This window comes from Oncorhynchus clarkii, chromosome 28, assembly GCF_045791955.1.
Source record: "Oncorhynchus clarkii lewisi isolate Uvic-CL-2024 chromosome 28, UVic_Ocla_1.0, whole genome shotgun sequence".
Classification (NCBI taxonomy): Eukaryota; Metazoa; Chordata; class Actinopteri; order Salmoniformes; family Salmonidae; genus Oncorhynchus; species Oncorhynchus clarkii.
Genome location: NC_092174.1, coordinates 26040211 through 26054975, shown reverse-complemented (window position 1 = coordinate 26054975; position 14765 = coordinate 26040211). Strand labels below are relative to the sequence as shown.

Below are 14765 nucleotides of genomic sequence, written 5' to 3'. Positions count from 1 at the left end.
TCCATATCTTAGACGACACGTTTGGAAGAAAAAAAAAAGAAAAAAGACTCAACCAACAATCTATATAATTATCATCTGCTGCTGCTTTTCCTCCCTGGCAAAGAAACACTTCATCCATTTGCAGAAATCGCCCGCGGGAATGTTACATCAAAACTAATCATAACGATTAAAATCTGCTTTTCTGTGCGAGAGGAAGGCAATGGGCGAGGATGTTGTAATGCCGAAAAAATAGCAAGATATCTTTATACGATTTTATGAAGAAATATAAAATGCAATTTCCAGAAAGGCCGACGCAGTGCTGTAAGTGATCTGCTCTTTAGCTCGGAGTTTTATTGTGGAGATTGGTTTAGACTGGGGTAGAGACATGAGCTAATTGTATCCTGATCTTTGCCTTGAGGGGTTTCGGAGCCCTGGAGCAAGTACTCTCTGTATTTTGTTCTGTCTACCTTAGCCAAGCTATTGCATTTCTCACCGGTGTAGGAAGGGAAGCAGCTCGCAGGCCAAATCGGAGGGAAAGGGTTCTCAAAAAGATACTTTATGCCCATCCATGTTTCAGGTAAGCAGAGAATTATTTGGTTTGCTAATATATCCGAGACTGGTTTGACTGGGACATTCAAGGCGCAGTCGCTTTTACGCATGTGCCAGGCGATGAGCACCATAGTTCTAACAAAAAATATTTAACCACTTCCTGGATATTGTTCGGTGTTTAACAACTGTATGTTTGTTAAAGTGCCGACGACTGGCTTCAAATGTTTATTTGTATTTTCACCGAATTGTACGACCTTCGTTGAGCAAACACCGTAGCTATCCGCCCGTGTGAATTCGCTCCTGGCGCATTCGCCTACTTCAGCCCCAAACACATTATCGTCTCCGTTTTCCCCGTCGGACTACTTGTCACACTCTTATTACGAATCGAGTTCAGCATTTCGATACAGGCTTTTCCTATATTCGTTTGTCCTAAACCAGTTTCATTTCCTGAGTGCCCCAGATCTGGCTAATGAAAGACGCCATTGTGGAGTAATTTTGCCGGAGGGGATTTCTTATTTTGTAAGACAGGACGTACCTATTCAACACACGTCAATGCAGATTCTGTGAATAATCTCATTGTATTCACCATTATTTTGTAACGAGAACCCTATCTATGTAAGCCAAGACAAAATGTAGGCTACAGTATTTTCCTTTTGCTTCCCATATAGATCTCTTGCGGGGCTGACCTATACCCGTGCGCAGGGAATTCCACGGTACAGACGCGCCACTGCAAATAATTAAACTCCCGGGCGGAAGTCTGGATCTATGTTTGCATCTTTGTAGCTGTGATGTTATGGAGACAAAACATGATATATATGGTTAGTATTATCAGTGTACAAATTCATATTTTACATGGTTTTGTAATAAATTAGCCTGCTAGTATGATATGGACACAATGAATACACTAATGCAACTTTGAACCTCTACTTGCCATTTGCCAATCTAAATCCAACTATACTGGCTGCTGGTAACAGATTTGTACGGCTATCCTACAAGTTTACACCGATGTTTATGTGCTCCTTTATGACACCCGCTATGTAATTATCTAATTCTAACCAAGACGCACTGGTGCAATGCATGTGATTACATAACAAAATAATATTCTCAACCTTTTAATGCCATAAAGTAAAACGCGCGCAGATGTTGGAACAGTTCCTATTCCTTACTTTTGAGTAAAATGCGTGGCTGTAGGAGCGTTCACTGGAGGGCGCTGTTATGACGAGCAACATTGGCATCTGTGCTTAAAAGGGCACCATGTCTCACATTGCATTTTAGTGTCCACTTATTTACAGAATTTAGAAGTAAACAGACATGGTTATGATTTGGATCCCCAATTAGAAATATATCAATAAGTCATGTTAGCAGCATTTTTCCTCTTATAGTAAATTAAATACATTTCCATTCAGTTACTACTTGAGTAATGTGCTTCACTTCTTGTCACACCGGAGAGGAGCTCCAAATGTACAATGGGCACCTTTAAAAAAAATATTTAAAAAATGGCCATAAGCAAAAAAGTGGACACAACTGCCATCCTGTAAACACTTGACTAGTGACTACCTGTGACTTGGCATTTCCAATCAGGCCATTTACACCAAGTACATAAAGTGTTCCAAATTACAAGGTACAGTTGCACTATGGGAAATGAAGGGCTTCTTAAAGGGCTGATGCTACACCCCTTATTGGATTATTACATGTTTAACATTTTTAGGACTTGATGGGAGGTAAAAGATCCTACTGTATTCCTTCTTGTGCATTTAGCCTTATTACATCGTTGACAATGTTTCTTCCACACACACCATGCAAAGTATTTGTTGAAATCTGAACACCAAAACGGAGTGCAGTCCGACAACAAAAGCGTTGCTCCATTGTGCCAACTACAGATTTGTTTGAACATGGGGTGTGGATGCGGTCAGCACAATAACACCAGTCTAGGATAAACAAGGAAGTCACTTGCGACAGCAATTCTAAATTTGTTTAGCGTGTTCTTGCAGTATAAATGTAGGGACTTGTGTAGCAAGGGAACATTGAACCACTGACAAAGGGTAGGGCATGTGTTTTGTATACACATAGCTATGTGGTCGGCCTAGATTATTCAAAATGGCAACAGGTGGGAAGACTGACTGCAGCAGTTCTGAAAGGGATGAAGGGAATGAGCGTAGTGTGTCAGGCCACACAGCATTGTGCCATCATGGGATCCGTGTTATTGCGGTGCTTTGCATTGTGTTGCTTGTCAGGTTCTACTGATGATCTTACCACCTCAGTATTCTGGGTTATAGCTATGCATAATCCTACTGGTGGTCCATGCCACGGTAGACATGAGTTTTAGATTTGTACTGTATGGGTTGAAGGGTGCTCTGACTGTTTGAAGGTAGGAGTAGTCAACCTGAAAAAGAATCCACAGGACATGGTTTTAATTTGAGTTGGGATGAAGTGGTTGTGCTACAAGTACTCTGTTCTATGCTCCCTGTCTATCTCCCTCGCTCCATGGCGTGCACATACACACTTTCATGATTGTTAGCAGATTCTCCACTCCATCCACTTTCATGATGACAAGGCTTTGAGGAAAGCCAATTCCAGTGAGCTGGTTTACAGGACTTACTTTCTCCACACACATCATCTCCCACAAATTAGTCGGGGAACAAATTACCTGCATTCTGAGTGTGATCCCACGCACTTTGCTGGCTGCCTTACACAGGTCCCCCTTTTGAAGAGCGGCCGTGTGATTTCTTCCTCTTTGTTCACCCTGCGGGCCCCTCTGCCTTCTGCGAGAGGGATTCTGGAGTTAAATTTTAAAACTATGCATGGCGGCTGGCTGCCTGCGCTTATCAGCTCGTGCACAAATGAACTGCATGCAAATCAGGGCAGGATCACACACCACAGTGGAGGCCTGCACTCAAAAGCAGGCTTAATTGCTAATTGGGTATCTAGGTGTGACACCCACACTGCCAAAACTGAAGTAAAAACATGGATGTTTTAATGCCAGTTGCGGTTGTTTTTAATTAATTATTCCATTTTAACTTATTTAAAATGAGTGGATTGGATTTCCTGAATGTTTTGGGGAAACTAACCCAGGAGAGTGTAGTAGTAAACACCAATACTTCCAACATGAATCTAACATGCAATGTTGGTTTTTGAGATTCTGTTTGATGTACACTACAATAAGAGGTCTGATGTTGTGAATTCAAAGGTATCGTATGATCTGTTAATCTTTGGACATGTTTTATACGTCTTTTTGAAAGTGAAATTGTCATTGCCTGTGTCTCTCTGATTGGCCATTTAGATTAGGTCTAGAAGTGACTTTGAAGTCTGCATTTTTCTGGTATATACCAAAACCATAATGCTTTATACGGGGAGCTGTTTTCTGGGCTGTGTGAGAATGGTAGGTACCTGACTACTTGTAAGAAGGGCACCTGCACATAAGTATTAATGAGATGAGACTAAAGAAAAGCCCATCACAGACACGCCATTGTGAAACAAAGTAGAAATGTATCCACAACAGTGACACATCGGGATCCTGCTAGTTTATGTAAAATGGGTGGGAGGGTCACTGTTTTAATTTGCTCTTAATCTCCACCACAATCTTAACAGCCCTCTTGAATATGACCCATTGTTCTAGGAGAATACTATGTGAGTAAACAGGTCTTTAGATGGTGTGCTACAGACTAAAAGGGTCTGTGGAAAGGTCAAGCGTTCATCCAGGGTCGCCAAAACACCCTGGGGGCTAGTGCATGTGCCTATTTATAAATATATATATCTGTCTTGAACAAAAACAAACTGGTATCTGCTGTGTTTTGATGTCATTTGGTTAGTCACTGAATATTCTGCACTGTTAGTGTTACTGTGAGCATTGTATTTTCACCAAGGACTTGTTGCCAGACTTCTGGAGAAGGTTTAGTTTCTGATTTCAGGTTAGCTGGAAAAGTAATGTTCAGCCTTTGTTAGTGCTTGAGAGGCAGCTGGAACAAATGATGACTGGAGGAAATGGGGGGTGAGGAATAGAAAGGGCAAAGGGGACAGCGCAAATCCAGGTATGCGTCGTGGTTTTGGGGAGGTCCGATGTTGAATCTGGAGTCCGATTTATAGGATATGCTACACCTTTTAGCAGACATGCAGTAAATGCGACAATACCTGCTTTTAAAACAGCGACAACCTTAAGAAACCCCGAGGCACTAGAATGCTAATGTTGTCCGGGGCTTTGACTTATCCATACACCATTGCAAAAGCGGCAGTGACTGCCACAGCATCGCTCGTGTGTACTGCTGACACCCATTAACGCGGAGTCTGCAGGTGGAAACAGACAGCATTTCCAACTTGAAGACTGTTTTTCGTGCGCCAGGTTTGATAATGGACGCAACGGATATCATGGATTTAACGCATCAGAAAACGAGAAAGCGCCCGCGTCCAATCAGTTCTTTGGATGAGTCCGTAGTACACGCGTCCCTGAAACGAATCTCAATGCGAACGGCGGAATGCGGGGACGCTCCGTTCATGTACTCAAGAGGCGACCCCTTACCTGCAGCATCACTGAAGCAGAATGATCATTCTGTGTCTTCCTCACCAGCCACAGTTTTGTCCGCGCAGGTAGGCTAACGGAGATTTTGTCCAATTCGTTTCAGCAAACTATGGTCAAGTTACCTGCGACGTGGCATGGTTGCACTTCATTGTAGGGGCTTTATTTGATGTCTACTTCCTAGTGCCTACCCACCAATAGTGGAAGTTGTTGGATATTTATTTGATGTGAATATCATCAATGCCAAATTGTCTTGTATATATTTCCCACATTGATAAAATCAATTCAACAGAGCAAATATAATTTTACATTTAAACCAGATTTTTTTTCTATTTAGAAAATGTGTAATTACTACTTAATAAAAAAATTATAACATTACATTTCTCCATCCAATGACATTGTTTTCATATTGTGTAGAGGGACCTGTTTTCTTTTCTTATTGGCTCAGAGGAGGGTCTTGAACTTGTGGTTGAGAAACTCAATTTGTTATGTGCCATTAGAGATATTGCCAGCTAATTGTGTTTTTAGGTTAGCAGGGAACGTTTCTTCTAAATCTTATTACATTATTCAAATCTAGACCGACTATTGCTCTTTTAGTGTGTGTGTGTGAAATTGCTGTTCCAAATGAATTTGGCTTTGGGGAGATGATTATGCCCAACAGATATGGGGGGGTGTGGTTGGTAACAATCAAGTCAAGGTCAGGAAATACTATGCAAGTGTAACTCAGATACCTCTATTCTCTCAGTCCTGACAACTGAAGAGTTGGACCTCAGCCAACTATTTAACCATAATTTTTTCAGAAAGATGAGTATTGTCTGGCCAATCAGAGTCCTGCAATGTTTTTAACTGGTGCACATTTACCAATGGAACATACATATTTACATCCATATAATAAACAGAATTTTCATGGCTTGACTTTTCAGTCTGTGCTGTCCACCATATTGATAGTCATTTGTTGATAATCATTCATTTGTGCTAGGATAACCGTTCCAGCATGTCCAGGCCCATGATCACCAGATCACCAGCATCCCCCTTGAGTAACCAGGGCATCCCGACGGCTGCCCAGCTCACCAAGTCAAATGCCCCTGTGCACATTGACGTGGGCGGACACATGTACACCAGCAGTCTGGCCACGTTAACCAAGTACCCAGAGTCCAGGTAAGCGCATGTGACCACTCCTATTAATGCAGTTTCTCAATTGCAAATTACTAAACGCATGTCTTTGTTTTGGTACCTATAGGTACAAAACGCAATTGTTTTCATCTATGACCTTTGTATGTGGCTCTAGAGGGGGTTTGGGATAATTCAGAGGTTGAAAGTGAGATGATGAGCCTAGCCCATTATGTCAGCCATGTTTATCTGGATTAGCTCTCTGACTGCATAATGTCATAATTTGACAGCTCAGAAGTCAGTTTACCCAATCACAATGATTCAGCACTCAAATGGATGAATGAGGTGGGAAAGATTGGATTTGAACACAGGGCTTGATATTATACTTTTTCACACTCAAACTCATATGATTATTAAGGCTATTCTACAATACCCTGATTACTATGCATCATCACAATATTTCCACTCAATACCAAATACAAAATGGCCACCTTTTTTCAAGACCGCCCCAGAGTTATTTTGAGCAGTAAACATTTGCAGGGCTCAAAAGTCCAAACTGCAGACAAAAGCATCTCAGTTATTCTGACAGATGTCCCAGCAGCAGTAAAGGGCCAAAGGGCACGGGGCCATCTGGAGGCAGGAGGGCCACTGCAGCCTCAGGCCGGGCCCCCAGGGCGCCATCCTGCCTCGGGCACCTCTCTACCAGCTGGCCCTGACCCCTCCATCAGACCACAGCATAGCTCTCATCTCATCCATGCCGCTTCATTTCTATATTTATTTATTTTTCCCATTCTATTTCCCTCATTCTCTGTCTGTCCCTCTTCCTCTCTTTCTGTCTGTTTCTTCCATGTGCTCTCTCACTGTTTTTCTCCCTCCCCTCCCTATATCTCTCCCACTTTCTTTCTCTGCATGGAGCAGAGTAATGTGTGCATCACTCAACAAAGGTGTGAAAGAAATCAAACACTCCTGAGCTCACCCACATCCAGTGAGTCATAGAATCTGCACATGAGTCACTGTCCTGTAGCCATATTAGGTGATATTTCTCTGTGCTCAACCACACCTGGTGTACTGTCAATTCAAAATGTATAGCTCAACTCAACAGTAGCCGTAGTTTGTTTGGCCCTATAACAAATGCTATATTGACGGAAAACAAATAACTGTCTCTGGCTTTTCTTTCTCTCCCTCTAGAATTGGACGTCTCTTCGATGGCACAGAGCCCATAGTGTTGGACAGTCTGAAGCAGCACTACTTCATAGACAGGGATGGACACATGTTCCGCTACATCCTCAACTTCCTCAGGATCTCGAAGCTCCTCATCCCAGATGACTTCAAAGTGAGTGTCCCTTCCACTGCAATCAATCAGCAAGCCATCACTAGTCCCCAAACGTTCAGGGGAACAAAGTGGACACCTTAGTCATGGGCAACCCTCAGTACTTGTTTTCCCTAGGATTGGTGCTGACAGTTTACATACTGTGTGGAGTTACACGTTCTGAAAGTATTTAAAAATACAAATAAATGTATACCTGTGTTTCTAGATAACTTTATCTTAAAACATCAGGTGTGAGAGACCTTAGTTTTGCAGTAGTATATTCTGTACTGAGTGTCCAGAAGAATCACTCATCCTCACTGACACATTTGTATTCTGTTTGCTAGCTTTTTGCGTCATTTAGCCCTTAATTACAAACTTGCCCCCAGAGAAAACAAATCACAATATCTGATGGACTGTCCACACAGTGACTCAATCAGGGGGAAAGGATATCAGCTAAAATAAGCAAAGACTAAAGACTATCCCAAGTTCAGACCAAGGCCAAATTGAAAGCCATAATACAATATTGAGACATCCTTTGCCTCAGCTTGAATTGTCTTATCCTCACTGACCCATCTCCTCTGTGCTGCCTGCCCCCTGCAGGACTACAGCCTGCTGTACGAGGAGGCCCGGTACTTCCAGCTGCAGCCCATGCTGGCCGAGCTGGAGCGATGGCGCCAGGACCGTGACCTGGCTCGGGTGTCACGCCCTTGCGAGTGCCTGGTGGTACGCGTGGCACCCGACCTGGGAGAGAGGATCACGCTGAGCGGAGACAAAGCCCTCATCGAGGACGTGTTCCCAGAGATTGGCGACGTCATGTGCAACTCTGTCAACGCCGGCTGGAACCACGACTCCACACATGTAATCCGCTTCCCGCTCAATGGATACTGCCACCTCAACTCCGTCCAGGTGAGGGCCGAAGACACCAGACACGCGTGGCATGGCCACTACCTGTATTCGGCGCACGTGACAAACTTTTGATTTGATAAGGAAACTCCATGTTCACCCAATATGGATGTTGTATAGTAGGCTAGATACAAATGTTCATCAGTTATGATGAAACCATTGTCTCAGTCAGAGATGCATCAATAAATGAAAGCACAGAGACATTAAATATGTAGGACAACGTTTCCTCATCCTTACTGTATATTGCAGGAAGCTTTTCTCTCTCTCATACACAAACCACTCAAGTGGATGCCGTGGAGAGAGGGACCAAGACAGAGAGGGATAGACAGACAGAGAGAGAGAGCTCTATTCAGCTCCCTGGCAGGTTGTCCTGAGGCAGGGCCCATAATTCTGTTTGGTTATTAAAGCACGCTGGCGGTGGGTGCTGTATCTGGGCCTAATGGAGGCAGGGTGTGTGTGTGGGGGGGACTGCCAGCAGTGGGGGGACCTTTGTAGTTCTGGCGGGGCTCTGGCCTTGGGCAGAGGGAGAGAAGGGTGTGCTGAGCAGCCCACACTGAACCAAGTGGCACCGAGAGAAAGAAAAAGCCCTACTGCTCCCTGGGGCCTCTTTGATGGAATGTGATCCTGCTGCCCTCCGGACACGTCTGTAGATGTCTGCAAGCCTGCAGGATCAGGAACAAATCTGCGCACGAGCAGATGCACACCCGCACAGAGACGCACAGATCTTCAGTTTCTTGGCACTTTCTCACATGGCATAGCCTTCCTTTCTCAGAAGAAGAATAGACTGATGAGTTTCAGAAGAAAGGTCTTTGTTTCTGGCCGTTTTGAGCCTGTAATCGAACCCACAAATGCTGATGCTCCAGATACTCAACTAGTCTAAAGAAGGCAGGTTTTACTGCTTCTTTAATCAGAACAACAGTTTTCAGCTGTGCTAACATAATTGCAGATGGGTTTTCTAATGATCAATTAGCCTTTTTAAAATGATAAACTTGGATTAGCTAACAAAACGTGCCATTGGAACACAAGAGTGATGGTTGCTGATAATGAGCCTCTGTACGCCTATGTAAACTCAGCAACAAAAAAAGCGTCCTCTCACTGGCAACTGCGTTTATTTTCAGCAAACTTAACATATGCAAATATTTGTATGTCCATAATATTCAACAACTGAGACATAAACTGAACCAGTTCCACAGACGTGATGAACAGAAATGTAATAATGTGTCCCAGAACAAAGGGGGAGTCAAAATCAAAAGTAACATTCAGTATCTGGTGTGGCCACCAGCTGCATTAAGTACTGCAGTGCATCTCCTCATGGACTGCACCAGATTTGCCAGTTCTTGCTGTGAGATGTTACCCCACTCTTCCACCAAGGCACCTGCAAGTACCTGGACATTTCTGGGGGAATGGCCTAGCCCTCACCCTCTGATTCAACAGGTCCCAGACGTGCTCAATGGGATTGAGGTCCGGGCTCTTCGCTGGCCATGGCAGAACACTGACATTCCTGTCTTGCAGGAAATTGCGCACAAAACGAGCAGTATGGCTGGTGACATTGTCATGCTGGAGGGTCATGTCAGGATGAGCCTGCAGGAAGGGTGCCACATGAGGGAGGAGGATGTCTTCCCTGTAATGCATAGCGTTGAGATTGCCTGCAATGACGACAAGCTCAGTCTGATGCTGTGACACACCACCCCAGAACATGATGGACCCTCCACCTCCAAACCGATCCTGCTCCAGAGTACAGGCCTCGGTGTAACACTCATTCCTTCAATGATGAACGCGAATCCGACCATCACCTCTGGTGAGACAAAACCGTGACTCATCAGTAAAGGGCACTTTTTGCCAGTCCTGTCTGGTCCAGCTGATGATGGGTTTGTGCCATAGGTGACAACATTGCCGGTGATGTCTGTCTGGTGAGGACCTGCCTGACAACAGGCCTACAAGCCCTCAGTCCAGCCTCTCTCAGCCTATTGCGGACAGTCTGAGCACTGATGGAAGGATTGTGCATTCCTGGTGTAAGTCGGGCAGTTGTTGTTGCCATTCTGTATCTGTCCCGCAGGTGTGATGTTCGGATGTACCGATCCTGTGGAGGTGTTACACATGGTCTGCCACTGCGAGGACGATCAGCTGTCCGTCCTGTCTCCCTGTAGCGCTGTCTTAGGTGTCTCACAGAACGGACATTACAATTTATTGCCCTGGCCACATCTGCAGTCCTCATGCCTCCTTGCAGCATGCTTCAGGCATGTTCACACAGATGGGCAGGGACCCTGGGCATCTTTCTTTTGGTGTTTTTCAGAGTCAGTTGAAAGGCCTCTTCAGTGTTCTAAGTTTTCATAACTGTGACCTTAATTGCCTACCGTCTAAGTGTCTTAACGACCGTTCCACAGGTGCATGTTCATTAATTGTTTATGCTTTATTGAACAAGCATGGTAAACAGTGTTTAAACACTTTACAATGAAGATCTGTGAAGGTAATTGGATTTTTACGAATTATCTTTTAAAGACAGACAGGGTCCTGAAAAGGGGGCGTTTTTTTATTTTTTTGCTGCGTTTAGATATTCCATTAAAAAATCTGCTGTGTCCAGCTACAATAGTCATTTACAACATTAAATGTCTCCACTGTATTTCTATCAATTTGATGTTATTTTAATGGACCCCAAAAAATATGCTTACCTTTCAAAAACAAGGACATTTCTAAGTGACCCCAAACTTTTGAATGGTAATGTATATCCCTTCATTTATCTTGTCATTATTTTTCTATATTATCTGTTCCTCTCGGTTCTACCATCTCTAATGCCACTCCCTTTCTCTTGTGCTAGACTTGGGCACATGTTGTCAATGAGTTTGTTTTATAACTATTTAATACTACCTACTCTAACATGATATTCAGAGCATTGGTTCTCTGTGTGACGGGAAAACACTTGTTTCTCATTTCTCTTCAGGACAGCTAAATGTTTCTGTGTGTAATATCTAAACTGTGTTAGCTATCATGTTACCTCAACACCCCTTCTCTCCTTGTGTCCACCAGGTCTTGGAGCGTCTGCAGCAGCGTGGCTTTGAGATCGCCGGATCCTGCGGTGGGGGCGTGGACTCATCCCAGTTCAGCGAGTACGTCCTGAGGAGGGAACTGAGGAGGGCAGGCCAGCGAGGAGGGCCTAACTCAAACCGTATAAAACAGGAGCAGCTGGACTAGACCTCCCAGACACCTGGGGTGCTAGACTTTTTTTCGGTGGCAGCCAAGCACTAGACGGGACGCAGCAGAGCTCTGTGGATTCTGGGTATAATGCTGCGCTCGTGCTAATTTGTACTAGGAAACTCTGAAATGTACTACTTGCTAACTGGTTTAACGTGGCACGTGTATAATTACAACCACTTTGCATGTCGGAAATGTCTGAGTTTCCTAGCTCCGACTAGCACGTGAATGCCGCTTTATTGTTTTGTTTGTCATTAAACTTTTTTTTTTACTTGAAGAACCACAGAGAAAGAGTGACCAAGGCGTGACAGGATTTTTTTTTTTTTTTTTTTGCCATAAGAAGATACAGAACATTTTGATAAGTTGATATCTCAAGGATATTTGTGATTGTTCATGCCCCGCCCCCATCAAAATATATAAAAAAGGATTAATACTTTCCCAGGGTCCCCAAATAAAGTTTGTTTTAAAACTTTGAACCTACATTAGGTTAGATATGATTTCCATGATTAAGACCATACAACATGTAAATGGTTTGATTGCACATGTAGTGCACGGCCATTCACTAGTGATTTCCAGTTTTTATTTACCCATTGGCATATTTACCAAGTCGAATTGTTCTCCCATACTATAAGAACGTTCACTGTGTTGCTAGCAGCAGACAAACAGTGCTATACATCATGGTGTTGTGAGAAGATCTTGCTTAGCATAAACACCATTCTTTTTAACAGACCTGAATGAAACATTATCCACACTCTTATTCACACAGGATGTTAAGTATCGTGATAATAAAAAGTGTTTTTACTTTAATCAAAGTTACCTTATTGGATTTTATAATATGAAATATAGTTCACATTAGTATTATCAATATTTTATGTCATAGACCATTCTATACTCACAAAATGAAAATTAAGTAAATTATTATAAATGTCCCTGCATTGCCTCTATTTTGGGTACTAAACCCAGAGAACAGAGGTGACTAATTCAGAGGAGCCTCAAGTTCCTATTGAGTGACCTACTGTAAATGATATTTGCCATTGTATGTTTTGTTTTTATACATTGAAAATGGACACCTTTTTAATCGGCATAATGTTGCCTCATAAATGACTGAACAGATCAGGCTAATAGTAGAAGACCCAAATCTTAAGATTTATTCTTAGGACATTGATGTGAAGTTTGATTATCATAAACTATTTCTAACGTGATCTACCTACGCTCCCTAGATTTGAGTAAAGAGGAATGTAGTACTAAAATGTGAAATAAATCTTCAACTGAAGTTGTACTGGTGGCTGATCCATTGTGTGTTGTTATGGTGCTAACAGAGAGTAGAGTGTTTATCATTGTACATGATATCATGGAACAGGTGTTGGTTCTTGTATGTTCAACACAAGCAGGCCCACAAAAATCGATTGTTGCTTTGCATTTCATCAATTTCACACACCTTTAAAAGATATCCCTTTAATATAGTGTTGAATAACACTGAGAAAAAAAATTCTTAACGTGTTTAATTTTGGTGTTTTAAGTTTGGTAACTACATGGAAAATAATTTTAGAATTATGTTGCAGCTCAAATCAACTAAATAATCCACAATGCAATGCTCTGTCAATGGGCTCGAAAGGCTGGCTAGCGAGGTAGCTAGCAAACGTAGCTTAACACAATAATACCAAAGACCATATCAGCATGTAAAGTAGCTAGTTAGCTGTAAAATTGCCTAAACAAACTATCAATTTATGTGTCTACAATCTCACCATGTTCAACCTGCAGATCGACGTGATTAACAGACTGGAGTCTGACATTTGCAATGGCAGATATACTTTTGAGGAGATGGGGAAACGCTGCCCATGCTATGTCAATGGTGCATTCTGGACGATTCTAGGACAAGGAGGGCTCTCCTTCCAGGGGAGTCTATTTTGCGCTAGCTAAAATACCCAAAATGAGCACACATTTCGTCAAGAAGTTCAACATCACAAATCTTTTCCGACATGTGAGATTAACTTGCTATCTGTAATATTGTATAGCTTTAGAGTCGTAATATTGTATAGCTTTAAAATCGTGACGACGTATACTTTCGATTAAAATAGGCACTTTTCTCGACATACACTTATTTAGAGAAGGGATTGCGTGACGATAAATTTAGCAACCGCGTGACGCGGCATGACCACGTGAACACGATTGGTTGACAGTCTGCTGGGTGGTGCGTTTTTATGTCCCTTCATTCATTGGATTCCTATATCCTTTCTATAATATCTCTGGCAACGACGCCATGCAATGCACCCTGGACTAAAGAGGTGGAAAATGTGCAAGACCCTCCGTTAAATTATAAATTTCTCGAGGAAGGAACATTGCAAAAATATGATCAATGGCTCATTTGAGAGAACATCCTGCCGAGTTATGACATCGGCCAGTATTGAAATCTGACATGTATGTTAGACGTTTTCGCGATCTAAAAGTCGTATTCCTATTAACTTCCAGTGTAGTGAAGGCGACTTTATCACGCTGCTACGTCATTCCGGACGGATCGCTGCCTGCTTGAACGCCAATAACTCAGATACAAGTGAAACATGAAATGATCCAGGGAATCGATAGAACATCACTCAGATGCACAAAAACAATATAACATTCAAAATGAGTGTACCTTTCCTTTAAGTGAGTGGTTATGAGAATGTTAGTAGGTATCAAGTAAATTTCACCTCCATTCTCCAATGCTTTCAAATCAATTGAAAGTTTATTCGTTGCATACACCGATTAACAGATGTTAAAGCAGGTGCCACAAAATGTTCGGGTCTAGCTCCAGCAGAGCAGTAAGCATCTAACAGTACAGTACTAACATTAATAATTCCCCACTCCCAAGAAATGAAGAAATGTCAGAGTCCGGAATATAAATACGTGGTGTGTATGGACAGTATGGACAATATTTAAGCAGGAAAATGTATGTACAGCAGTAGTAATATAGGATGAGATATGTTAAGAATACAGCATAGACATATGAAGTGAGTCATCAGATTAATTTCTCAGATCAAAAAAAAATTCAACAAAATAATGTTGCAGGATAATCTTATCTGTTTCTAACAACATAAATATTTCATTATGGAACCATTATTAAAGTGACCAGTGTTCAATGACTATGTACAAAACATAAGGCAGCAGTCTCTAAGGACTCAGACACCAATAGCATTTGCCACCTCTGAATGTAATTTGCACACTGTGTGCGCACCAATT

General features: G+C 42.5%; 1 protein-coding gene across 3 annotated transcripts; it reads left to right on the top strand.

Moving 5' to 3' along the window:
- The first annotated feature begins 389 nt into the window (after positions 1–389).
- Positions 390–12826, top strand: LOC139386941 (BTB/POZ domain-containing protein KCTD1-like). 3 transcript variants are annotated; one of them, XM_071132843.1, is made up of 6 exons: positions 390–556; positions 1197–1346; positions 6018–6196; positions 7337–7481; positions 8058–8363; positions 11385–12826. In XM_071132843.1, exons 2-6 carry the CDS (start codon positions 1317–1319, stop codon positions 11547–11549), a joined length of 825 nt encoding a protein of 274 aa, XP_070988944.1. In that variant the 5' UTR covers positions 390–556; positions 1197–1316; the 3' UTR covers positions 11550–12826. The 3 variants fall into 3 exon arrangements, with proteins under 3 accessions (XP_070988944.1, XP_070988945.1, XP_070988943.1); XM_071132844.1 differs by lacking the exon at positions 1197–1346 and having other exon boundaries at positions 11385–12825; XM_071132842.1 differs by lacking the exons at positions 390–556; positions 1197–1346 and adding an exon at positions 4661–5109 and having other exon boundaries at positions 11385–12825.
- Positions 12827–14765: the final 1939 nt, after the last annotated feature.